The sequence below is a fragment of the Delphinus delphis genome, chromosome 1, assembly GCF_949987515.2.
Source record: "Delphinus delphis chromosome 1, mDelDel1.2, whole genome shotgun sequence".
Classification (NCBI taxonomy): domain Eukaryota; kingdom Metazoa; phylum Chordata; class Mammalia; order Artiodactyla; family Delphinidae; genus Delphinus; species Delphinus delphis.
Genome location: NC_082683.1, coordinates 31,214,895 through 31,242,394, shown reverse-complemented (window position 1 = coordinate 31,242,394; position 27,500 = coordinate 31,214,895). Strand labels below are relative to the sequence as shown.

General features: G+C 43.6%; 2 protein-coding genes and 1 pseudogene across 4 annotated transcripts; all 3 read right to left on the bottom strand.

The window, feature by feature from the left end:
* NDUFS5 (NADH:ubiquinone oxidoreductase subunit S5) lies at positions 1-5,004 on the bottom strand. Its single transcript, XM_060019754.1, has 3 exons — positions 4,865-5,004; positions 3,138-3,355; positions 1-224 (listed from the first exon to the last, which is right to left on the bottom strand). Exons 2-3 carry the CDS (start codon positions 3,351-3,353, stop codon positions 126-128), a joined length of 315 nt encoding a protein of 104 aa, XP_059875737.1. The 5' UTR covers positions 3,354-3,355; positions 4,865-5,004; the 3' UTR covers positions 1-125.
* On the bottom strand, positions 4,962-27,141 carry AKIRIN1 (akirin 1). Of its 3 annotated transcripts, XM_060019752.1 has the most exons (5): positions 26,812-27,141; positions 22,582-22,722; positions 19,975-20,109; positions 18,560-18,631; positions 17,723-17,895 (listed from the first exon to the last, which is right to left on the bottom strand). In XM_060019752.1, the coding sequence occupies exons 1-5, from the start codon at positions 27,029-27,031 to the stop codon at positions 17,885-17,887; spliced, it is 579 nt and encodes a 192-aa protein (XP_059875735.1). In that variant the 5' UTR covers positions 27,032-27,141; the 3' UTR covers positions 17,723-17,884. The 3 variants fall into 3 exon arrangements, with proteins under 3 accessions (XP_059875736.1, XP_059875735.1, XP_059875734.1); XM_060019753.1 differs by lacking the exons at positions 17,723-17,895; positions 18,560-18,631 and adding an exon at positions 4,962-5,103; XM_060019751.1 differs by lacking the exon at positions 17,723-17,895 and having other exon boundaries at positions 17,930-18,631.
* Positions 6,415-6,956, bottom strand: LOC132430435 (rho-related GTP-binding protein RhoG-like; annotated as a pseudogene).
* Positions 27,142-27,500: the final 359 nt, after the last annotated feature.

The following is a 27,500-nucleotide window of genomic DNA, read 5'->3' as shown; positions in this document are numbered from 1 at the left end:
TAGGAGAGAGCAATCCTTTATTTTTAGACACTTGCACAAAAGGGTTTTCAGTACGTAAAGTTTCCAGCAGAGAAGAGAGAACGTGAAAATCAGCCTCCAGCCACCGGCAGCTGCTCTGCTCAGGGTCAAGGATCCTCCTTGCCCAGGTGCTGAGGTGGAGGTGTGTACTTCCCTTCCTTTATTAGCTTATCCCGCTGCCTCTCGATGGCACTCAGACGTTTCATCTGTCAAAGGAAGAAAGTATTTAAACTTGGGGGAGATATGCACTGGAAAGTGAGGGCTGGAGAAGCTGAATACAAAATTGGTTTCATTTTTAAACTATGGAAGTCTTTCATCCTAGAGGGCCTCTGGGATAAATCCCTTCTTTAAAGAACCCATTTCCCAAGCTTTTAACAAATAAATTTCTGGTATATATAATAATATCTCCTTGAAAACTAATAACTAAAATGTTCCTATGATATAGAGGAATACAGGTATTTACAAAAACAATACAGATCCAAAGGCTTTAAGAGGTATACTTGTGCATATTAAAATCTTTTAAAATATTAAAAGCTGAGATCATCTCACAGCTTATATATTCCTGACCTCTCTATGTGAAGGTGGCACTGCTGCTAGTAACTGTTCACTGGGTATGAATGAAGCAGAAATAGCCGAAGAGGTCTCTGGACCACACTGAAAGAAAGACGTGGTATGTGCTCAGCTACTAGTCACTCGGATAGGCAGAGCCTTGAGTTCTGCCTCTTCTCAGTAGGACATTCCCAATAGAGGAAAGCCATGCTATTCAAGATTGTATGAGAACCCTAATTCATGGATTCTGTGACATGGAAAACAGACTTACTAATCCTGACTGCACTATTCCATGGCTCAAAACCCAACAGCTTTCATCTTACTGAGAGGAAAAGCTGACTCCTTCCCTGGAATGACTTAAAAAGCCCACGTCTCTGACTTTATCTCTTAATACCCTTCTCCTGGCTCTCTGCTCCAGCTCAGAGACCCTTCCACTTGCTGTTTCCTCTGCCCGGAACATTCTTCCCTCATGTGCATGTGGTTCACTATCTCAAAGTCTGCTCAAATGTCTTCTATCACTGAGCTCTTTTTGTAGCACTCTATTTAAAAGAGCATACATGCCTTCTCCTGCTTCCTATCCTTCTCCTGTTTATTTTCACCACCGCACTTACCAACACCGGACACACTATTTTCCCTTGTTTGGAAATTTTCTGTATCCCACCGCTCACTGTCACCCCCACCCCTGCCCCACTGCCCTGCATATAAGCTCCATTAGGGCAGAAACTTTTGCTTACTGCTGTATTTCCGGTACCTGGAATAGTTACTGACAGAATAGGTGATTGAGTAAATATTTTTTGAGTGAATGACCAGGTTTTCACAAAGGCATGAAGAGGTAGTATGTTCAATTAAACATCCCATGAACTTTAAAGAATTAGTTAGGATGTAACTTCAGTAGGAAAAAAAACTCTAGGTATCCTAAATACTAATATAAACAATAACCATTTTAAAAACTGCATTCTTAACATTTCTCCATTAAAAAGTCTCCCAACAGACTAGTCATGGCTGAGCTATCACACGATCATATGTCAAGTCTTTCTTCCACCTAGAACCAATCACCACTTGGTGTTCTGGATACAAGCACAGGGTCTGGAACCAGCACTGCCAGGTTCAAATGCCATTTCCTCTTACTGGGCTATATGACCTTAGGTAATAGCCTTAATATTTCCCTGCTTCAACTTTTTAATCATACAATGGGGAAAATAAACATAATGCATCTCACAGGAGATTATTGTGAGAAATATATGCATTATTACATTCTAAGAACCTAGAACAGCGCTTGATTCTAATTCCTTGATTCACTAGCTTCTTCACTTAGATGACCTCCAAAATGGTAACGTATCTATTCATAAACTCACAGGATGAGGAATGACCTTAGAGTAACACTTTATATTTCCAGATAAGGAAACCAAGACTACAAGAGAAATGACTTGCTCAAAGTCACGAAACTAGTAGTGGCAAAACCAGCATCAAAATCAAGGTCTCCAAACTCCCAATCTAATGTTCTTCCCGCCTCATCACACTGTCTCTTCTTGGTGTTAATTTTCCATAATGAGTAAAGTCTTAATCTGAGCAAGGAATAAGTGGGGCCCGCAGAAGACAAGTTAAGACATATTGTGAACTAAATAGCTGGTAGGTGGCCAACCATGACCCATCCTTGTCCCTCAGTAATACTACAATATTACTCAGTGATCAATATTCCTTTAGAGATCAATACAAAATTATTACCTGACACCCCTTCATTCCTTCCAAATTTGGCTTCACATAATCCAAATGCCAAGAGTAGATTATAAAAAACAAGAAATTTAAAGTTTTTGATACAGATAACTTTGAGAAACATTTAAGTGAAAATCTAAATTGTATCCCTGAACCCCAAGGAGTTAAGAGTAATAAAAACATTTATATTTGTTATATCTGGAGCACAGAAATAAGCAAAATGATGGCCCACAGCCAAAGATTTCTTCTCTAAGGGAGAACAGGGCCCTACATGTTATGCACATTCAACTCTTGAGGAAGCAGACACCATGCCATTAACCTTTTTTTGCCCCCTGCATTTTTGGTCAGGCTCACCTAAAGCAATCTCATTAACACCTCCATCCTCCCCAGAGTAGAAATCAATCCAGAGATTGTTTTATCAGTTTCAATGTAATAGATCTACAGGATTTTAATCTCTTCCCCAATGAGGATTGGATATATATATTGGGTTGAAATATATTCACCCAAAGATTTTCAAGGACAAACACCCAATGCTGGTTGGTATTCTTTACTTTATAGTCTACGCAAAAATGGAAATATACACATGAAATTTCTAACCTGGTGGCTGCAGCAGGATACAATGCTAAGGAAAATATGTGAGAACATTAGGAAGAACACTGAGGAATAAGAGGCCCTTGTCAGATCTGAAGGTTTTTAACTTCCTTGACATGGTACCTAAGTACGGAAGGAGTTTCACCACAAAAGTTTTGCCAATTCACATTGGGCAAACTAATGCCCAGTGACCAATTAAAAATACTTAAAAGTAGCCCCAAAGAAATGAGGAAGTAATTCAGTGCCTGTCTCCATCACTTCCTCACCGTTTTCTGTCGAAGTAGACACTCTACGAAATCATCATATTCTATCTTGCACTCTTTCTGCGCGCGAATACCACCAATACCATGTGCGCACTCTATCCATTCTTTTTCAAAAGCATGGCATCGACCTGGAATCTTGAGAGGCTGCTCAGCACTCTGGATTGTCATCCAGCGGTCTAAGTCAAGACCCAGCCTTTTCTGCACATCAAAGAAAGGCATGGCTGAAGTGGAAGAAAAAGAAAGAATGCCGTAAAATTGCAATCAAATGAGAAACTTCTGAGAAAAATGAAATAACTTAGATACATAGCTCTCAAGAAAGCTATTTTATACTATTCTCCCAACTACTTCTCCCCAAACTTTTTCATTAGACAGGTTCTTCCAGTTTATGGTAGATGAGCAATTTCTGTGCTTTCACAAAACTCAAGGAAGAGACAACTAGAACTAAAAAACAATGCATTAAAATCCTCTATACTGATAAGGTCATTTTTATCAAAAGTTAAAAAAAGTGTTTATATTTTGACTCAGTTATCCCAATTCTTTGAGATAGATCTGAAGAATAACTGAAATAAACAAAAAAGCACAAGCATGAAAACATTTCTTTACATTTTCCGATCCATATAATTTAGATGACACTTCTAAGAAGCCATCCTGAAATGGTTATGTCCCTCCTGTGTTAGCACAGCATCATCGACTTTTCATAGTACTTCCCACACCCCTGTAATGCACTATCTACATGAATGCCTCCCCCATTGAACAATGAGTGCCTTGAGGGCAGGGACCCGGTAGGAGCTCAGTAACTGTTGGGGGAAAAAAAAAAGAATTTCAAACAACTTTAAAGTGCAACAATAGAGAAACGGATAATCAAATCTGGTACCTATCTGGTAGAACATGAGGGGAAAAGAACACACATGAAACATACACTTGAATACTGAATGAAAAAAAGGGGGGATTACAATAATGCCCCCCCAAAAAAACTGTCTGCAAAAGAAGACTGGAAGGAAGCACAAAAAAGGGTCAATAGTTACCTATGAGTGGCAGATTTACAAATGAACGTAATCTAAAATTTTTCTACCCATTCTTTCAGTCATTTACTTAGTAATAGCGTTCCAGACACTGGGATGGGGAGGAAAAGCAGTGCAACCTAAGCACTAAAATGAGGACACACACGTGGAATTGGGAACCCAATGGAAAAGCACAAGAGGTAGAGCTCGAAGTAGGAAGCACCAATTCTGCCCATGAGACTGGAAAATGCCTTTGAGATAGGTGGCGCTTGCCAAGTGAAGCTCCGTGAGCAGAGTATTCCAGTAGGGCACACACAACACGAGTTACAGCCGGAGGTGCTGGGTATGTCTGGGGGACACTGAGCACCCAGACGTGGCTGGAGCGCAGAGTGCATGTCGGGAAGAAGAACGAAACGAGCTTAAGAGGTTGACGGGGCCCAAATCCCGCAGGGCCATGCAAGCCGGGACAAGGAGCGTGGACTTAAGGTTAAGAAACAGAAGGCCAAAGTATGAGTCCGCCACAAAGCTACGTTAACCTGGAAAGAGAGCCGAGAGAGGCGCGGCCTACAAGCTTCGATGACACTGGCTGTGTGGACCAAGGGGCCTGGAAAAGCAGAAAACACGGCCAGGGAGAACGGACACCCAGCAAGCCAAGAGGAAATCTGTTAAAGAGATCTCAGAAGGAAGCTCCTTAGGCTTAAGCGTCCCGCAAACAAACGCAGCCCCTACCGTCCAGCAGCTGTGTCCTTGACTCCTTGCTGACTCCGCTACTAGAAGATCCTCAGGTGACAATGAGGCCTGCCGCAAAGGAAGCCCGCAGCGCGACGCTTGCAGCGCGACGACGGGAGCCGACCTGCCTTCCGCAGTCGCGCCCTGGAACCATAGAAACCGAGCCTGTCGATCTGCGCCTGCGCGACCGGCTGAGTTGGCTTCCAGAGGCTGCGGATAAGCCGACCTTACCTAGACAACTGAGTAAGAGGTGGCCCGGGGGTTAGTGATTTCCTGCTGCCTCCTCGTGCTGTACCTTGGATTCTCACGACAGCAGTGATTGGTGAGGGACTTAACCAAGGGAGCCCCCCTCATCCCCCTCCAGTAGCGGTTAAGCTCATGGAGTGTGGACCCACCCAGGGTGGGTTCCAATTCTGGCTCCGCCACTTCTGTGTCAGCCTGGAAAAGTTTCTTAACCTCACTGTGCCTCGGTTTCATCTTAAGATAAAAATATCTTAAAAGACAATAATGGTACCTACAGAGTAGGATTGCTTTGGGGATTGAATGAGTTATATTAAAGCACTGAGGCGTTTCCTGGCACGTGGAAAGCGCTCTAAGGCAATTGCAGTTCTTTGATGTCGCAGTCTGTTTTTACTTTGCGGATTCGGGGAAGTCGTCAGAGACCATGCCCCTCCTCTGTTTCAGAAACTCCAAAGGCTCCCTTTGATTACAGCAGGGGCTCCGAAGTGATGGTGGAGGGGGAGGGACTGGGGGGGGAGGTAACTTAGGCAGTGTGTGGTATGATACGTTGCGGGAGTGGGAAGAAAATACTAGAATATTTCTAATTTTTGTGTTTTTTAATTTCTTGTTTGTGTGTTAATGTTTATAAAGTGCATAATATTACATTAGTTGTACATATAAATAACTTGTAAATATTTATTTTGGGGAAGTTTGGGCCGAAAACCTTTTCCTTTTTTTTTCCGCTGAAGACAGGAGGTTTTATTGATGCTGATGGGAGTAGGTGGGGCCCCCTGGAGCCCGGAGGGGGTGGGGGTGGGGCCGAGTCAGTCAGTGGATGCAAAAGGCCTGAGCACTCGGGGGTGGGGGGGTAGGTTGGGGCACATTCATCTTAGGATTCTATGGCTCCTTCTCTGGGGAAGGGAGAGAGTATCTTGAGGGGGGAGCAATTTGAAGAGCAGCGAGGGAGAGGTTAGGGATGGCTGAGAGCCCCTAACCTGAGAGAAGTCACCACAGTAGGCAGCAACATCTGTGTGGAAAGCTGGATCAACTCGTCAGTAGAGGAAAGTGGGGAGGGGGCGCTGGGTTGGCTTCTTGGGGAGGGGTCTGACCTTGGCCTGGGTGAGCTCTCGAGAATACCTAGTGTTCTCAATCAGAGTGGGGCAGGGCCCAAAGCCCCTTTCCCTGTGGGCCTCCTTAAGGAGAAAAGGCTTTCGGGGAGCCCCCTTGGCAAGGGGTGCCAGAATTATTCGTAAAGGCACAGCTGGGGGCAGACAAGGCACAAAGGCACAACTGGTGGAGGGCAGGGGCAGCCTCCAAGCTGAGTGTCAGGGTCACAAGAGGACACAGGACCACCCACGCTTGCTAGGCATGGGGTTGACCACGGCCTGGACAGCCTCAGCAAACACTTCCTTGACGCCGTCCTGCTGCAGGGCCAAGTACGCGAGGTAGCGCACAGCGTGGATCTGCTTGGCCAGCACCTGGCCCTGTTCCTTCGGGCGTCATAGGGTGTCAGGCTGGGCTCTCAGGTCCTTCTTGGTGCCCACCAGGAGGATGGGCACATCGGGGCAGTGGTGGCACACCTCTGGATGCCACTTGTGCCACACATTCTCATAGGAGGGCGGACTGGCAATGGAGAAACAGATGACAAACATATTGGTCTGTGGGTAGGAGTGTGCGCAGAGGCGGCCCTACTCCTCCCTGCCCGCTGTGTCCCACAGGTGCAGGTTCACCGTGCGCCAGCCCTGCAGGCGCTATAACTGTCGAACGCTGTGGGAAGGTACTCCTTGGGGAAGGCGGTGGTTGTGTAGCAGATGAGCTGGCACGTCTTGCCCACAGCCCCACCGCCTACCACCCTACACTTGATGCTCTCCATGGTGGGTGCAGCTGCTGCGGTGGAGGCTATGCCTCCTTCCCCTTCTGGGCCCCTCTGGATGCAGTGACCTGGTGCCCTCCCCGCCACAGGGGAGCTGGGGGCAGCAGCAGCTCGGGGCTGGAGACTTCTCTTCAAGTGATGTGCTCTCAAAACTGTTTAGAGAAGTTCCAACCTTTCCAGCCTCATTGTCCCAAATCCCCTGCCTAATGCTCCAACCAAGAGCTTGCTCTAACAGCGTCTTCCAGGAAAAGTCCTGCCATCCAGTCTCTTTGATTTTTTTTTTTTTCCTCCCTTCCCCTGGAATGACACCATTCCCCCCCATCCCGTCTCCATTTTTGCATGCCAAATTCCTGCTCTGCTTCAGGACTTTAGCATAGGTTTTTCTCCAAAATGGATTAACTGTCCCCAAGCCCCGGGTTCATCCACTCTGGAGAGAATTCCTAAGTTCCCACGATGTTCTGGTTTTGTTCCAGCATTCCAATTCTCCCTTCCTTCCCCCTTCATCAGGTATAGCCCACCTGAGATCAGTTTCAGTTCAGCTAGAATTTCCTGGGCACCTAATGCATGCCCGGCACAATACTGGAGGATTATGGAATTGGTAACTCATGGCCCTTGCCCACAAAATACTAGAGGTAGCAAGGTAGTGATCACCACCACCCCTTCCACTTCTCCCACTTTCTTATGTTGGTGATATCATCTTCCCAGCCATTCAGGTAGGAAACTCTGAAGTTGTATTTTGCCTTTTCCTCATCTTTCATCCAATACTTAATTACTTGCCAAATTCTTTCAAATATTCCTTCAATAGGTTTCCAATTTCTTTCTTCCTTTCTGCCTCCCGGCTCCTCACTTCAGTCTGTTTGGCACTGACTAATCTTTCTAAAATACTAATTTCATTGAATCACTCCTTGGATACCAGGCAGGATAGATTAGCACAAAGATGGGCAACTTAAACACCTCCAAGGCCAAACAGAGCTAGCTCACTGTAAATAAATGAAAACAAAAGCATCATGATAAATAGTAGCTGGTACTTGGCCTCAGTTTAAGGGATGGAAGGAGTGTTGAGGAATGTGACAAACTGAAGAGCATATGTCCTGCCTAAAGGGGGCAGCAGCTACTCAGCTCCATTCTGTTGTTGTCAAGAATCAGGGCCCCAAATTGTCAAGTCTTCAAATTTTTCAAGAGAAGCCAGAAATCTTTTGTTATTGTTTAAGTGTGAAACATTCCACTTTAAAAATATGGGGCAAAAAAAAAAAAAAAAAAATATGGGGCAATTAATCTTTTTTTTAAAGCGTTGACCAAACAAAACCCAGGATGGAAATGGCCTTGAGCTGCCAGATTTCAACCCTTGGTTGGAGGGAAAATTGCAGGCTGGAAAAGCAATTTACTTTAAACTCTGATGATTTTTTACATCCAGCCTTGCTCTCTTCTTACCGTCTCTCCTTAATGTTGCTAATTGCTTTTCTAAAAACTGAAATCTGATCATTCAAAAAACACTTCCTGAGCTCTTATCACACGGCCATGATCCTTGTTGAGCTCTTGGGACGAAGACACAGCCAGAATGCTGTGGTAAGTGATAAAACAAAGATGAACAAAATAAGGGAGAACGCAAAGGAGGGGGGTCATTCATATTGCTTGGGCTGCGTGTGAGGTGTATTCAAGAAAAGGTCCAAATTCTTGGGTTTGGTATTCAAGACCATGATCTGATTTCTTCCCATTTCTAAATCGTCAGATCCCATTGTTCACCAACCCCTACTCAATACCCTCGTGTTCTCAGCCATCCAGAATTACTCTCATGCTTACAACTTTGTAGGAGCAGTTTCTTCTGCCTGTAATAATCCCACTTGCTACCTTCCCACTGTCTCCCAGGCGAATGCGTAATCCGTCCGCATCGATTATCGCACGGTTTTCTGTGAAAGCTTCCCGAATTCCTGAGCATTTACTAGGCCTTTGTTGAGGTCCCACCAGCCCTGTTATATATTGTTTCCTATTATAGATGTTGTTAACTGTTGATACGCCGACCCCCTCCACTGGACCGTGCATTCAGACCCGGTGTCGGCGCGGCTGTGCAAAGATGTCGGTGACAGGTCGTCTCCTCTCCCGCAAAGATGAGAAAACTACAATTCCCAGAAAACCCTACGTCAGAACGGAGCCTGCGCCGTTGCTATTCTGACAACGGGCGCCCGCTTGGATTCCTGCGCTTTGCGTTACGAGTGTTGTAACTCGGAAGTTAGGGTCGAGTTGCCAGCTCTTGTAACGCCCGTCATTTATCTTTTATTTTCCTTGTTCTAAGATCCTCACGTGGAAGTGTAGTTTTACAACAAAATCAAAGGGTTTTATGCGCAGAGAGGCAAGCCTGAGGTGTCGCCTTTTTCATTCTGTATTCGAAGCTCGGAGACCCGGTGGAACAGGACTAGGCGTTCGCCGCGGGGTCCAGCGACCTGTTCTTCCGCGACAGAGCCTTGCTCCCATCTTCAAAGTATAAGAGGATGGCTCAATGTTAATTGAAGGCCCCTATTCCCACTCCTCTGAAAACTAGCCTCAGCTGCTGCGTGGACTGTCACAGGCCGTTTAACGTCCCCCTGGGTCTCCATTCGCTGGACTTCTGTCCTTGACCTATAGGATTTCCTCACGTTTACACACCTCAGTCATAACCCGAGAAAAGCTTTTAACGCTACCTTTCTACAGGTAGGCCACCTATAATTTAGCACATTGGGAACTTTAGGGCTGTATCTGATACCACCGTCACACAGATTTGAATAAACTGGGTGGCCCGAAGATCCTAGCACAGTTGGGGAAGTCAGTGAGTTTGGAAACTTAACCCCCACCCTCACCCCCAAGCCAGAGCTATAGGATACTTTCAACAGAAGCAATAAGCCAAGTAATGTGAAAGAGAAAGTAATGGGTCCCAAGGCCTGGAATATAATGGAAATCAGAGTGACTGTTTAAGAAAGTAAAAAAGGGACTTCCCTGGCAGTCCAGTGGTTAAGACTCTGTGCTTCCAATGCAGGGGGCGTGGGTTCCACCCCTGGTTGGGGAACTAAGATCCCACATGCAGTGTGGTGTGGCCAAAAAAATAAAGTAAAATCATGCCATTTGGGGGTAGATAAAATATCAAGACGAAGATGCACAGAACCAAGAATCACTGAAGCAAACTGCAGTGGGGAGGAAAGCTGTGCCAGCCTTGTGGTAGGGGTAATCTGATGTTGGTAAACATTCCATCCCTAGACTTAAACTCCCCTCATTCTGATATGTGGAGCTATCTCTTGACTTCAGTTAAGCTTCCCAAGTGATATGATTACATGAAGAAAACACACTAAGGCCAATGGGGAAGTCTACTGCACCTGACATATTTCTCATCATAAATTAACACACTGGAGTCTGGTTTTATAGACCAATATAGCTTTACTAGTCACCTTTCCTGAGTACAGATCAAGGTAATTAAACTACCTGGAGGGAAGCTGCCGAGAGTGGCCTTACCCTGGAAACACCCTGATTTCTCTGTCCGGATGCACAGAATACTTACCAAAGCAAGTTTTATCGCATTCCTGCCCAGAGACTGGGAGCCTCTCTAGGGTAAGGACGGCATCTCTCTTACCTTGGCTGCATAGACAACCTGCAGAAGGCTTAAAGTAATTTGATCTGAGAGTTAAGGAAGTTTCAGGTAGTGCACTGACTACTGGAAAAGGGGAGGAGTAGCCACATAATTCATTTAGTCACTCATCATTTAAGAGCCAAGAATAGATAGATAATAGCTCAAGGTGCTACTAAGGGCTCAATATATTGGAAGAGTCATGTAGACCCATAAGTGCATTACACGATTACCTTCCTCAGAAAGGTCTCTCTTACCACCCAATTTAGGCATCCAGTTACTCTCTCTCATTCCCATTTTACTTTCTTCAAACACTTTTAAATCTTGGATGAAACAATGTACTAGTTTGCCTTTCTTGCCTCACAACAGTGTTAAGCACCGTGAGAGGAGGGACCTTGTCTGTCCAGCTCAGTGATATATTCCTAGTGCCCAGAACAGTACTTGGCAAACAGTAGATGCTCAATAAACATTCATCAAATGACTAAGTAACACTGCCTTCAAGAAGGGAGCAGAAAGACAACTGCCACTTGAGTAGGCCATTTGTCAAGTGAGAAGGTGTTAATTCCAGGCAGAAGAACAGGAGCACCATGAAAAATGACAGTTGGAGAGGAAAATTTAATAATCCATGCAAGAGCTAACCAGAACCTTTAAGAATAGGTGGATTGGGCTTCCCTGGTGGTGCAGTGGTTAAGAATCCGCCTGCCAATGCAAGGGACGTGGGTTCGAGCCCTGGTCCGGGAAGATGCCACATGCTGCGGAGCAACTCAGCCCGTGTGCCACAATTACTGAGCCTGCGCTCTAGAGCCCGCGAACCACAACTGCTGAAGCCTGCGTGCCTAGAGCCCATGCTCTGCAACAAGAGAAGCCACCACAAGGAGAAGCCCGCGCACTGCAATGAAGAGTAGCCCCCCACTCGCCGCAACTAGAGAAAGCCTGCGTGCAGCAATGAAGACCCAACACAGCCAATAAATAAATAAATAAATTCTTTATAAAAAAAAAAGAATAGGTGGATTTAAGAGAATCTGTGAAAAACAAAACACAAGACAAAACCCATCAACAGCAGCAGCTATGGAATTGGGCCGGATTCGTTAAATCGGGGGCATAGACAAGCCAAGCCACAGAAAAAGGATCTTTGAAAATGTCCCAGTGGGAATGTGTACCACGCTCTTAGCCAGGCAAAGCCAGAGCCATGTTTAATCATCCTTCCCAATCAATGTTCAGGCCTTTGTTATCTCCGACTGGACAAAAACAGAGGCCCTTAACTGGTCAATCTGTCTCTAGTTTGGTATTTGCCCTTCTGTACTCACCTCAGTTTCCCCCAAACTCTTCAGATTCCTAAAGAGGAATGCTCAAACTCCTAGTTGTAAAAGCCCTTCATTATCTAGCCCCTACTACCCAGCTTCTAGCTCTTTTCCCAATCTACATGCATTTCCTACTCTGGCTGAAACAAGAATGTTGTCCCTGCACACCAGCACGATTTCCCACCACCCAGCCTTTGCTTATTTCAAGCCCCAATTACTACTTTTGCCTGAGCCCTATTCACCCTTTAAAACCTCACTCCAATGGAGAACAGGATGGAGGTTCCTTAAAAAACTAAAAATAGAACTACCACACGACCCAGCAATCCCACTACGGGGCATATACCCTGAGAAAACCATAATTCAAAAACAGTCAAGTACCACAATGTTCACTGCAGCTCTATTTACAATAGCCAGGACACGGAAGCAACCTAAGTGTCCATCGACAGATGAATGGATAAAGATGTGGCACATATATACAATGAATATTACTCAGCCATAAAAAGAAACGAAATTGAGCTATTTGTAGTGAGGTAGATGGACCTAGAGTCTGTCATACAGAAGTCAGTCAGAAAGTGAAAAACAAATACTGTATGCTAACATCTATATATGGAATCTAAAAAAAAAAAAAAAAAAGGTTATGAAGAACCTAGGGGCAGGACAGGAATAAAGATGCAGATGTAGAGAATGGACTTGTGGACACAGGGAGGGGGAAGGGTAAGCTGGGATGAAGTGAGAGAGTGGCATGGACATATACACACTACCAAATGTAAAATAAATAGCTAGTGGGAAGCAGCCGCATAGCACAGGGAGGTCAGCTCGGTGCTTTGTGACCACCTAGAGGGGTGGTAGAGGGGCAGGATAGGGAGGGTGTGAGGGAGATGCAAGAGGGAGGAGATACAGGAATATATGTATACATATAGCTGACTCAGTTTGTTATACAGCAGAAATGAACACATTGTAAAGCAATTATACTCCAATAAAGATGTTAAAAAAAAACAAAAAACCTCACTCCAAGTCTACCACCCTGAATGAAGCCTTCCCGGATCACTGTTGCTTACTTAGAACCATCTACCATCTTTTCTTTTCCTTGGTCCACAACCTGTACCATTTACCCAACACTTAGCAGCTTTTACCTCGCTTGCTTACCGTCTTTGCTAGATGGAGCTCCTTCTCAGCAGTCAAGATCCATCTGACTAAGTATTTATTTATGTTAATTCCAAGTCAGATACTGGGGATACAGGACTTCCCTGGTGGCAGAGTGGTTAAGAATCCATCTGCCAATGCAGGGCACACAGGTTCGAGCCCTGGTCTGGGAAGATCCCACATACTGCGGAGGAACTAAGCCCGTGCGCCACAACTACTGAGCCTGACGCTCTAGAGCCACAAGTGCTGAGCCCGCATGCCATAACTACTGAAGCCCACACGCCTAGAACCCATGCTCCACAAGAAAAGCCACTGAAATGAGAAGCCCGCCCACTGCAACGAAGAGTAGCCCCTGCTCGACGCAACTAGAGAAAGCCTGTGCACAGCAACGAAGACCCAACGCAGCCAAAAAAACCAAATAAAAATTTAAAAAAAAAAGATACTGAGGATATAAGACAGACTAGGACTACTTAACAGAACTCGTCAGGCTTTTAAAATTCAACTCATAGGGTATTCCCTGGCGGTTCAGTGGTTACGACTCGGTGCTCTCACTGCCATGGGCCGGGGTTTGATCCCCGGTCAGGGAACTAACATCCCACAAGCTGCTCAATGTGGCAGAAAAATAAACAATAAATAAATTTTAGGGCTTCCTTGGTGGCGCAGTGGTTGAGAGTCCGCCTGCCGATGCAGGGGACACGGGTTTGTGCCCCGGTCCGGGAAGATCCCACATGCCGCGGAGCGGCTGGGTCTGTGAGCCATGGCTGCTGAGCCTGCGTGTCCGCAACGGGAGAGGCCCGTGTACCGCAAAAAAAAAAAAAAAAAAAAAAAAAAATTTTAAACACATATATCTGTCCTCCATAAATACATAACTCAGAAGACACCAGTAATGCTTGCTGAATGACTGAAAAACATTCAAAGCCAAATAAACATGTCTTTCCCTACTTTTCTCCCATTAACATGAAGGCACACTGGGTACCATGCCTCAGGAAATGTGGATCAGCCTACTGCTAAGACCAACTAGACAACAGCTGCAATATAAAAATCATTTTCTTAAAAGCATAAAAAGGCTAACTAGGTAATGAGGAATTACTGAGACAAAATCTAGATAAGAACCCAGAGAGCCTAGAACTCAAAGCATCTCTTTCTCTTAAGGCATTTGCCAATCTGGAAATAGCCCCTGGGTGCCTGAACTACGCTTTCAGGAGCCTCATGGACTGACAAGGACAACTGCAGCTATAGGAGACTACACATACTTTGAAGGCCTTTTCAAGGGAAGAACCACCAGGGCAGCACAGAAGTCACTGTTCCTTAACAGTATTTAACAATCTTTAAACCCATGCTATCTCCTGATAAAATTCTCACACTCACCTTTGTAACTAAAATTTCAAAGTTAAGTATACTAAAGATACAACAACTGGTCATTCTAAAGGTATGCTCCCTGCCCTCATCCTAGAGAATCATTACTCTAAAAAGTTCATTAGCTCTTTCTGTAAGATGTTCACTTTGGCAACCAGTTTACATTTGTAAGCAGAATTTTTCATCATACCTCAACCTGAGGTGTGACTCCCCCATCCATGATGCACCAAATTTGCCTTGTGAGATTCCTCAAGTGTCTATCAGTGCTACAGTGCAGGGGCCCACACACTTTTCTATAAAGGGCCAGAGAGTATTTTCAACTCTGTGGTCCATACTGTCTCTTGCTCTGGAGTTGCAGTATGAAAGCAGCCACAGATGCAAACAAATAGGCGTGGCAGTGTTCCAATATAACTTTATTTACAAAAAATAGGCCATAGTTTGCTGATCCCTGCTGAGTAACAAAATACAGATTCACTGAAAGGCATTACTGAATTCATTTGTCATTTATCTTTTATTTTTTTGTCAAACACTTAAAAAGTACAAATTCTAATAAGAGAATGTGAGATTTGATGTTAACAAGGGGCTATTTGTTTTGGAAAGTTGAGAATCACCACTGCAGAAAGAAAGGTTTTGGTCTTCAGATCTGATGAAGACCACTGTAAAGAAACCTGCTGTAACATTTTCAAGTGCATATTATATGCCCCAACCTGTGCTAAATATAAATACTTTCTTTACATGGACTATTTAATCTATTTGAAAACAAACCCCAATGATGTACATACAATTAACCCTCATTTTACAGATAAGGAAACCGTGGCTCAGAAAGTTCAGTAGCTTGGCAAGGCTCACATAGCAAATTAGTGGCAGAGCAGACTAAACTCTAGGGCTACAAACATCCAAAGGCCATTCCTTTAGCTACTATTCTAAACAACCAATCCTCCCTGGTGGGCAGAGAAGATTCACCGTGTGTGGAAGGCTGGCCCAAGTTCATGTGTCTTCTGATGTTCTTCTTTTCCTGGGAGCTCTTGACAATTATGACTGCCTCACAAACTTTAATCTCCCCTGTACTCCTCTGACCTAGGTATGCATGGACACTTACTCCTTTCATTCCCCTTAAGGTGAAGACTTTACTTAAAGATAATAAATGGAATTCAAACAGAAAAAAATTTTAACTAGCTCACTAGATACAGATCTTCTGAGACCACAGGTTCTGGCCCATGCTTACGGTCTCCGTAGGTTGACTTCTTCCCTGGGCCTTGACCTATTTCCATGAGACAAAGACACATCCCTACCTGGGAATGCCCCTATGTTCAAGCCCTAGAAATCAAGGTCTAGGAAAAAACACCTTTCACTAGTCTAAGGCTTACCTCGCAGGTCCCCATTTTCTGACCTAGGAGTCATCTTCTCTCTGCATAAAACATTAAACAAACATGTCCAGTCCCTTTTGAGGAGATCCCAAAACCCAGCCATGGTGGCGTGGTCTTACTCTGTGGCCCCAAAGGGCAACCATATGATAATAAAACAGCCTAACAACACTAGGTGCAGTGAGAGGGTGTCTGTCATTTTCCTTATAGAAACCTACTCTATTTCCCACCCAGCAGCCATTTAGTAGGAATGGGGCTGACAACTGCAAGAGTGAATGAACATATCACACTGATTCTGTAACAAGAAGACTTCAGTGAGGCAGCGTTCCCCATTTCTGGCCCATCCTTCAGGACTTCGGATGGCCCCCACAGCTGCCCTGCCCTTGTTTTAGGGTGACTATCCCACTGTAAGGCCACTCCCATTACAGCCACTGCTATTCTCCTCTTCCAGGAACAAGTGACTACCCTGGAAAAACAAGAGATGAAACACACTGCCCTTCAAATATGAAGTAAAAATAATTCTTTAATTATTAAAAGATCACTTCTGGGCTTTAAAAAGTCTTTAAATCTTAAATGTAATGTTGAAATAGGGAAATGGTTATAGCAGCCTCACATAAATTATTTGAGTTAATAAACATTATCACAGTATTAAGAAGGCAAGGTAAACAAATAGCTTAAGTATTTTATTTGTTTGCAACTAAGCTTGTTAACACTATATAATGAAAATGTACAAAGAATAATGTTGCAGTTTTTGGTTAGATTTAAGTCAAAGACATTCATTAATAAGGAATCTTCGAATGTGAATATTCCAGAAACTTCTCTAAGCCATCTGATCAGGACAACTGTCTCTGAATATTACCTTACTTTGGAAGGTACTGGCATACATTTGAATTAAACACAGTTTTTTTTTCAAAATAAGCCTTAATTAAAAAAACTATTCTATATTCAAACTAAAACAATTTTAATAGAACTTTCCTTTCCGAAACAATAATAAAGGAAACAAGGCATTTTGTAAAACGTGGTCCTGAACAAGTCACAGTAAAAAATAAATGTATACTTAACTTCCACCTCCTCAAAACAGAGGTTACTTTCTGTTCCTCAGCCTTGGAAATAAGGTGAAGAACAGTCTGTAAGCAACTTCGGGCAGGGGGTTGCCAAAACAAAGCTCAAGCAATTGAACATGGACATCTCTTAAAAGAATTTGGGGGAACCTGACCAAAGGATCCAAATTCTATTTCTAGTAAGTGATACAAAGGTGAAGTGGCGCCTCCCAAGTAGCAGTGCCTCAGGGGCGTGGCCCAGCCCCATGCTCGCCTTTGTCATGCTCCCAAGCGAAGCCTGATGCTCCTCCTCCAGAGGAGACTCTCTTCCTTCTTAGAGGTTCAGTGTCCAGGGAGCTCCTTGTGTGAATGAGGTGAGCACAGACTCCACGTGGGTATTTTAAGGCTTGGAGTCAAAGTAATGTTCTAACACAGCTAGGCAGAGTCATGTGTCAAATGGCCTGTCTCGGGTTTGTTCTAATTCCTCACCACGCATTTGTAGACCTAGGACCACAGACCTTTGCTATGTCGTCATAATCACATCTAATGTCCATCCTAACTTATGATTCATATTCTGTGCCTGGAAACAGTCCCTGTATTTAACAATAACACCTACACAGAAAACAATCCACTGTTACAACTTATATGGTCACAAAACATTAATGATCTTCTGCAGACCAAGGAAATGTTTTTAACCATAATTGTCGTGCATCAAATTCACAGCCAGAATCCCCAAGATCAAAAAAATTTGCACAATACAAATAATAACTTAAAATACACATAAACACACATACACTCTCACACACACTTCTTACAGAACTGTGCCTGGGGAAACTCCATTTGTTGAGTGCCACTGAGGGCATATTTTGCTAAACTGCTGCTCCAGGTATTTTTGTTTGGAAAATCTATCACAGTAGGGCACAGCTGTTTATTGGATGAGCAGAAAAGAAACATATGCTTGTGGCAACCGGAAAGTTTTAAGGTCTTTCAAGTTGTATAAAATGGACCTGCAGAAACATTTAAGTGTTCTCAGGATGCAAAGTTGGAGCTGAAATGTGATATCAAACCAGTTGCAAAAAGTGTACAGCAGCCATCTCTTGAGGTCAAACCTGGTACCCAGATATGCAAGAAAGCTTCAGGACACATCTATAAATTAGGAATAAAAAACAAACGAGTGTAAGAATACTAAAAATATAGTGTCATGCTGTTTTAATATTAATAACGGTAAATGTGATAAACAGTAGAGGATATCAACCACCACTAAAGAGGTCCTAAATTCGCAAGAATTTAAGAAACTTGACTCAGACTCAGTTTACATATATAGCTATTTATAATTTCTGTTTTGAGTAATGGGTAGTTGCAAGATGTTTAGAATTAAGAAATTCTGACCACACACTTGATAAGCTAGCTTAAGGACTCAACTTTCATAAATTAACAATTGAAACTACCTTTCTGAGGGAAAAGCCAGGTATTAAACAAATTGGCACTGAAGTCAGACCACCTGGGGTTTTAATCCTGGCTGAACCACTAGCTGTATGAGCCTGGACAAATTATTTAAATTCTTTAAATGCTATCCTTACCTGTAAAATGGGACTAGGAATAGTTCCTCCCCCACAGGGTAATTGTGGATTAAATAAACTTTGTGAGGATTTAAAGGGTTTAGCACAGTGCTGGACATATAAGTATTCTTTAAATGTTATCTATTATTTTACTTCACAGGGGCTTTCTGCTCTCAGGAGACAAGGTACTCAGTGTCAAAATCTTGCTCTTGGAAGTTGAAAAATTCAATGAAAAACTTGGCAATACTTACAGCTTGTTGGCCTTGTCCCATATCGTCGCATAATCTGATCATGTGTGAATTTCACAAAAGATTCATATTGTTCTGTGAGGGGAAAGACAGTATATACTATCCCCAGAAACTCTCCCGCCGTTTTTCAAGAATGAAGGGTCAGAATCACATCTAGCTTCCCAGTTTATATTATCCACGCTCAGGCCCTGCTTATAATGGTCACTCTGAGATCTGTTCCTTTCTCTTAGGTCCCAGAGCCAAATCCCTGGCTCCTAGGTTTGGTCACTGATCATCGCTAACATTTTCCTAATAATCTCACCCCTGCTGTAATTCCATCTCCTGCTAATGGCTTCCCAAGATAGACAGCTGTGCTCACTACCACAAGCCAGCAAATTTTAGTATTATCTCCTATAGGACATGAAGCTTGAAGCTCTTTTCTGCACTCTATCTTTTCTATAAATTTCAACATACAAACTGAGTGATAGAGGTGGAATGGCTAGAAAGCTAAGAGAAAATTCCACATTACCTAATTGCAGACAGTTCCACAGAAGTACCTTCTGAAGGGAAACTCAGTAAAAAGACAGAAGGTAGTCTGACATCCAAGAACACAGAAGTGTTTACAGCCAGCTGGTCTAAACAATTTTGGAGTGGGGGTAGAATAGGGGAATGACATACTACAGCTACTTCTTATAATACACATTGTTAGTATATTAAAGGATCAAAAAAATGTTACTATAAAGAAATTCATTTAACTCTGTTGTTAAATCAACAGTTCTCAATTTAAAGCCGACCAATTAACATTCTGTTGTGTGGGCCACCACATGAGAAAACAATACTTACAGGAAGAAGCTGTTGCCTAAAACCTCTCTGATCACAACATCACCCTCTCTCACTAAACAGGTACTACTTCCTATTCCTGATTTAGATCCCTTCCTTTCACAAAAGGGTCTACTGGTTGCCATCACTAATCACTCTTTGTTCTAGCCTGCGCGGTGCTTTCCAGACTTTAAAGTACCTCTAAATCACAGGATGCCTGACTTCCCACATCCATAAAGTGACTCCCACCAGGAAGTCTGAATGTGTAGACTATACTCTTCCCAACCACCTGTTGGGAGGTCAGCATGATTCCTACCACCTGTTAACCCACCAGCTTGCCCGAATAACGTACTTGATGCCTTTATTCATATGGAAAATTCTTGAAAGAAAAGCTTGGCTTATCTTGTTTCAGAAATGTAAATGAAAAGTCCTTCCATATAATGTATAAATAAAATGTTTAGAATCCAAAAGAGAGTAACCAAAGAGAGAAAATTAATACTCACAATTCATTAAACCTTCTGGAATTAAGTGTTACGCTTTTTCTAAGTTACCATTTACTTAACTGGGATTAATCCTTACAGAACCCTATTAACAATGGCATAGCCACTGCCTCAGCCTACCTGCTAGTTTGGTATTGAGGATTTGCTCATATTCCTCCCGAATTTTATCTTCATAGTCTTTTAAGAGACGCTCACATATTATTCCAACTTGTCGGAGGGTAAAGGTGGGCTGGTCCTTCTTCATCCAGGAGGAACCTGGCCAAAAGACATACTTAGTTTACATATACATTCTAGCTCTAGGGTTCTGAATTAGTAACTATGCAAAGAGTCCTAGAATATAAAAATTCTTTAGAAAAATGATATTTTCCACTATTTTACATGGAACAGTTTCACAAAGTTCTGACATTCATTCTACAAGGCAAGGCTGAAGGTAAATTAAGAAGTAGGAGGAAAGTATATTCAGGTGTGCTAAATGATCTGCACACAGAAAAACAGTTCTGATGCCATAACGATCCGAGCCCATACAGAATGCTCACTTGGTAAAGAACAAGAACAAAAAGGTTAAAGCTGATATAAAGCCTCTAGTCTGAATCAGAGAAAGTAGATTCACAATATAAGAGCTACCCAGATCCTTGGAGATCATCTACACCTATGTTTAATCATGGTGGTGCATCATAATTATCTGTAGAATTAACAACAACAAAAAAGATACATATGTCGATTTAATTCTGGGGTAGGGCTTAGGCATCTTTTAAGTTCCACAGGTGATTCTGATAAGAAATGGTTGACTTCCCCAATATAAAAAACTGTTAGCTAAGTCACTGACGAATGACAAAAGGAGATGATTAGGCACTACACATCTCATCCTTGATCCCTTTTGAAACTAGGCTGAGAAAAATGAAATGTTCATTAACACAAAGAGTTGATTTGCTTTTTGGTTTTTTTTTTGTTTTGCGGTATGTGGGCCTCTCACTGTTGTGGCCTCTCCCGTTGCGGATGCACCGGACTGGGGCAAGAACCCGTGTCCCCTGCCTCAGCAGGCGGACTCTCAACCACTGCGCCACCAGGAAGGCCCTTGAAATGTTCATTAGACTGCAGCTGGAAACCAAAATTTCCCCTGGGATGCCAGATGGAAATTGGCTTCTTGATCATGATAAAAGCAGCAGCTCTGTTGGCAGCCCAGTTCTGAGTTTTCCTCAAAGCTCAGCCTAGAATCTGTTTCTTCAGCCCTCTTAGTCTATAAACCACTTAACGTCTAGAAACAAATCGTTTTTTGCTTAAACCAAAATTTTTTCTCTACAAATAAAATCTGCAAAACATCTAGTCAGTAATTATTTATAATTGTTTCTCTACCCGTAACATATTTTATTACTTCAAAATGATACTACTAAAATCCGAAGAGAATATTAAGGAGAGACGTGCTAGCTACAACCACTGAAAGATCTATCACTCATGTATGGGCAAGAGCAATTCATTGGAAAGGGTGTTATTTGAGGGTCAAGACCTTTGGGTTATAAGAGGACAATTTTTTAATGTATTTATTTTTTAATGTATTTATTTTTTGGCTGCATTGGGTCTTTGTTGCAGTGTGTGGGCTTCCCACTGTGGTGGCTTCTCGGGTTGTGGAGCATGGGCTCCAGGCACACGGGCTTCAGTAGTTGTGGCTCATGGGCTCTAGAGCGCAGGCTCAGTAGCTGTGGCGCAGAGGCTTAGCTGCTCCACGGCATGTGGGATCTTCCCGGACCAGGGATCGAACCCGTGTCCCCTGCATTGGCAGGTGGAGTCCCAACCACCGTGCCACAAGGGAAGTCCCAAGATGACAATTTTTTAAAAAATTATTTGTGGTGAAATTCACATAAAATGAACCATTTTAAAACTGAACAATTCAGTGGCATTTAGTATAGTCATAATTTCTACAACCACCACCCCTATCTAGTTTCAAAATATCTCCACCACTCCAAATAACACCCCTTACCCATTAAGCAGTTTGTCCCCATTCCCCGCTCCCCCTATCTCCTGGCCAACATCAATCTGTGTTCTGTAAGGAGACAAGTTTTAATCAAGGTAATTTTTAATAACTCTTAGAACTGTTATAAAGTAGAATATTCTGTGAGGAAACAAATATTCTCCTCTACTGTTAAAGTAGGCAGAGTCCACCACCAGTGGTGATGTTTGGGCCCTGGCCTGTTGACTATTTACAGGGATATGGCAGGCAAGACTCATGGCTGAACTATGTGACGATGAAGGTTCCCTCCAACCCTGAGATTCTATTTTTGAGCCATCCTCTCTGACCACCTGTCAATATTACAGAGCAGTGCTGTCACACAACTTTCTGCAGTAACGGAAATGTTCTATAGTGCTGTCTAATACAACAGCTACACGTGGCTACTAAGTACTTGAAATATGGCTACCACAGCAAGAAACTGAATTTAAATTTTAAGTAATTTAAAATTAAACAGCTACTTGTGGCTACTGGCTACGGTATTATATGCTGCAGCTATAGAGGGTACTCTTGAATTGGGTGGAAGGAAGTCCAGTCAAATCAACCTAAGGTCTTTTGCAATTTCATGACTCCATGGTTTTAAAAGCATTTATAAGTAGTAATACAATGAATACACTTTATCAATTTTATTACTTTAGATGAAATCAATTCTGGTTTAGGAAACCATCATTTTAATTACCACTTACAAACTCTTAAATGGATGGTGCACACTAAAACATGCTTACCTGGCGAACTAGGTGCTGTGAGTGCTGAGGAGTGAGGCTGACTTTCCGAAGTACAAGCTTCACTCTGATTAAGAACAACTTCTAAATGTCTCCACCTCTGATAACGACTGTATTCTTGTTTTATGTTCTGAAAAATTTGCTCTAATAAAAAAGAAACACACTTGAGCATTCACTTTACTGTGTTACTTCTTCAAGCTTCTTGTCCCTCCTCCCATGTTATATTAACAAATGTGTTTATACCAGATAAAGCACTCCTCCTATAATCCCCAAAGTGTTTCCTCTTGTTGCCACTATTTCAGTAATACATAGGATAGTAGCTATTTTGGCATAAACCACCCAGGTAGTTCCCTTTGCTTCTTTTCCTGTGACAATGAAGACCAGATCTGCTGTTTGCTGTAGGATTAAGTAGGACAACTTACAGCAACAAACAAACAAAACCATCCTTAGCTTCTTCACCTAATAAGAAGCAATTTTTGATCTCCTCTGAGTTGCACAACTTCACAAACAAGGGTATTAGGAACAAGTCTCTTACACCAAGGCCTTCTAACAATGAAACTCTTGTCCTGTTTGGGATTCAAGATCTTTGGGGAAGAGGAGAGCAGAAACCATTATGTTCACAGCCTGGACACTGACCAAGAGAAGACCTGAGGTTACTGCTTGGAACTGATGGTCAGAGCTTAGAAAAGAATTTTCTGATCCTATAAGAGGCAATATTTGGTAGGATTCAGATTACTATTCTGTGTCAAGGTAATCATAAACTAATTTGTTAACGCTATTAGTGGAGTCCAGGACACACAAATCACTAACCACCTTGAAGGCCACTCCTAGAGACAACACAGAATCTGGAAAGATGTGGTTTTCAACAAGTTTCTTGGGGTTTTTTGATAGAATATGTATTCACTTTCCAGATCATAAAGCCTCCTTATAAAAAACAAAAACCAGGAAATTATATCACCCCCCCACTTACATTATTCTAATATATACTTTGCTATAACAATTTTTTTTTAATGGGGGGTAAGTGTTAATAATGCCATTTTGCTTCTTCCCATGTGACTGTGACCTTGGGAAATCATTCAGGATCTTTAGCCTAGTACTTCAAAACAGATGTTAAATGCCTACCCAATAAAGTTGTGAGAATCAACACCAAAGACATTAACAATGCCATAACAAGTGATGGTACAGTCCAGGGACTGACATGAACTCAAAGTAGCTCCACACGTAGCTAAACTCCAGAACTCTCAAGCCTGAACACTGGAACAATGCAGGATTAGCAAAGCTTTCCTTTCAGAATGCTATGAAGTTCATATTTTAGATCCCTGAATTTATGAAGTCTTTGCTTCATCTTTAAAATGCATTATTCTCCCAGCACATACTTGCCAGAATCAATACAAGGATGTAAGGAACTGCAAAGAATTGAAACAAGAAAGGACAAGTATGAGGACAATGCTCATGAGAACAGAAGGTCTTTGATAAACTTCTAACTGCCTCCTGTACAGCAAAGTGAACAAATGGAAAGACACAACATTAAGGCTGGTAGAAGGACTGGGAAGTCCAAGAATCTAAACATGGTATGCACAGGAGAAAAAGAAGTAGCTGTGACTTTCTTCCCAAGCAGGCCAAGGCATTTTTTTCTTTAAAAAGAAAAATGCAAATTTCTTTTTAACAGTGGATAATAATTTAAATTCTTGCCTCCCGTTATTATTTGAGGTTGTGCTTCCAGCTTATATCAGACTAAGCCCATCTTCAAAATTTTACAATGACTCCTAGTTGCTACAGACCAAATTCAAACTCTTGAACATGGCATTCCATGCCTTCCAAGACTGGGCCCCAAATTATTTTTCCAGTTCCACTACAACCGAGTTCCATTAAACTATCCTTTCCTTCACCTGTGGGTTTTCTAGCCTTTGCTCTAGCAGTTTTCCTTTGCTTGAACTGGGGCGGTCTCTCCCCCCAACATTATTCAAGACCCAGCTAAAATGCTACCTTTCTGGAAGTTATTCTCCAACCCTCAAGTCATGATCAATTAACTGCTTTGCATCTAGACTCCCTCCATGTTTACAAACATTTCCTGGAGGTCAGCAAACCCCTTCCATGTCTGGTATCCATCTAGCTCCTTTAAGCAATGAAAGGCTTAATTTTATAGGCTCCTTCCATAAAAAAGTGCTATGATACATATCTTTTTTTTTTAAGTTTAGTAAGAACATAGTTTCTTGACTATTTCTGAGAGAACTTTTGAGTTAACAAGTAGGATATTTTGATATGAAGTCACTGATTTTTAAATTCACTTTTCTATTAGTTGGCTTTATTCTTTCTTTTTTTAGCAATTAATATTTCCTCCCCCATTCTTCCTTTTTAATCCAGAAGGCATCTTTCTCTTCAGCCAAAGAACCAAATTATTGTTTCTTTCATGACAGAACCATAACTGATCAACCTTTACAAATGAATATTTTTAATAAAATATTTTAACACAAAATGACTAAGAAATCTATGCAAAAATTAAATTTTAAGATTAAAAAAACAGCGACGCCATTACAGCACCCTGCCATATTTAGGCTTCCAAATACATTGAACAATCACTTAGTAGGCATCTGCTATATTATGAACTACCATAAAATTAATCTAGAGGGTAGTATTGGAAGAAATAAAACATTTACATAAATTCCATTGAGACAGATAGGGCAAGTACTAATTCTATTTTGCAGAAGAGAGATCCAGAAAGATTATGTGACTCTCCTTGGGTATCTGTAGGAGCAGTGGAAGAAAAAAATATCACTTCAAGGGGACATCTATGTACCCTGCTTTTGCAAACATTATTTCATTCAGTACATAAGGCTTTGCAACAATAAGTGATCAGGGAATTTAAAGTAGAATGGAGTTCCTTATGGAGCAGGGTTAGTCAGGTAATGGAAGACTTGAAGAAACGACTGTATTTGGATTAACAAACAGAAGGTGAAAACATCATGATGGAAGACAGGATACAGGCACAGCCAAGTGGGTCTGGGGGAAAAGAGCGAAGGCATAGTTTGGGGGAAAAATGTATAAAAGACTGACTAGGTAAGAAATGGTTAGAGTTGATAAATCCTTTGAATGCCAGGATAAAGAAGAGATAAGGTAAACACAAGTAAGGATACACTGCCTAGGAGAGCCTGGCTGGCAACTGCTGGGATCTTGGTGTGAGAGGATGAGGGCCTCAAATCTGCATCGTGGATACACAGAAGGAGGAAATAATGGCTAAAGACACTGGTAACTGAAAAGGGGCAAGAAAGAATGATTTTAAGGCAACCTCAAGGTTTTGACAACGCTTGAGGAATAGAAAAACCCACACAAAGAAATGACTTGCCAAAGTCCAGTTTTGAGGCACCCCCCGCCCCGCATTTCCGGAAGCCCTTTAAAACTGCTAACTATTCATTCTGATGCACTTTCCCCTCTACTCCTGCGCAATGGTTAGGGGTTCGGGTTTTTTTTTTTTTTTTTTAACTTTATTGTCACACCAGTTCTCCTCTTTCCTTAGCCTATGTGTAATCCCTATTGAAGGAGAATCTCTCTGTTACGGATGGTTGAATTCCTGCTTCCGGAACCTCTGTATGTTTAAGGATTCTCAAATTCTAGCTAACGACCTACCGATTTCAAGCCATATATGGTACAGGACCACAGCCATACAATAAAAGAACAGGGCCAGTCTAGTCTCTTAGAAACAGGTTGAAATCGGATTCCACGCCTTCGACGGCGGCCTTAAGTCCCTAAAGACTTCTGGAAATCAGGTCTCCCTACAAGCCACAGCACAGTGCTGCACAGCACGCACTCAGGTCCCCTCCCAGCAACCCGCCCCCAACCCCACACCCTCAAGGCCGGGTTCGTGAGCGGAATCCAATTTTCCATGGCCCACTGGATCTGCAGGGTGGCTCAGTGCAGGCGCGGGCAGCGGACCTCTTAAGGGCTACGGGGGCTGCGAGGGCCCCGAGCGGCCGGGGATATTCCCATCCTCCTCCCGCTGCCCACCCCCCTAGGCTCTCCAGCTCCAAGAAAACCGACACTGTGGCCCCCCTACGCCTCCCGGATGTCTCCCATCCCCGGAAGCGACCAGGCCCAGCGACACCCCAGTTCCCTTTTCTCAGGGCAAAGAAGGGGTCCGCGAGTGAATTAGCCTAGCGTTCATGAGCTTCCCTCCCCCCACCCCCTTCAAAAAAATGCCTGGGCCTGGCTTCCTGCCAAGCCCGCAGCGTAGGTTACCCGGGGTTGGAAGGCGCCGCTCGCTGCCGGGCGGGGCGAGCTGCTGCAGAGTCGGCGGTGGGGTCTGCGCCTGAAGCAGCGGCGGCGGCTCGGCGTCCGGGGGCCTGAGGCCCGGAGTGGGGCCGGGCAGAGGGGCGCAGCGCCGCCGTTTCGGGGAGCCGGGGCTCAGCAGCGCCGCCTCGAACTCCATGGGCCGCTTCAACGTCGCCCCGCACGCCATGCCGCTGAAGGGCCAGGGACCAGGAGCCGACGCGACTTTAACTGCGGCCCAACCTCCCGCTCCTCAGCGGAGCCCGCAAGCCAAGCCGGCTCCAATGGCGGCTCCAGCACCGGCAAAGGCGCTGGCCCCGCCTCCTGGGACGTCACGGGCCCTCGCCACCGCCCAGAACAGGGGGTGGAAGCCGGAAGGGCCGCTCTGGGAGGTCAGTCAGCACGTTCCGGCCCGCGGCGCCCTCTGCTGAGGAAATGGAAAGGCCTGGGCGGAGAGTTTGGTCACCAAGCAAGGTCGGGAAGGCCCCAGCCACTGCCGCTCTCAGGGTCCCATCGTCCCCGCCATCTTCCTGAGCAGACGCGCCGGGGTGGCATCTTAGGTTTTCGCACCTGCGCGAACGGGCATGGGGGAGGGGAGAGTTGGCGGGGCTTGTCCAGAGGCCGCGGGGTTCTGTTGTCTCCCGGTACAGTAACCTCGT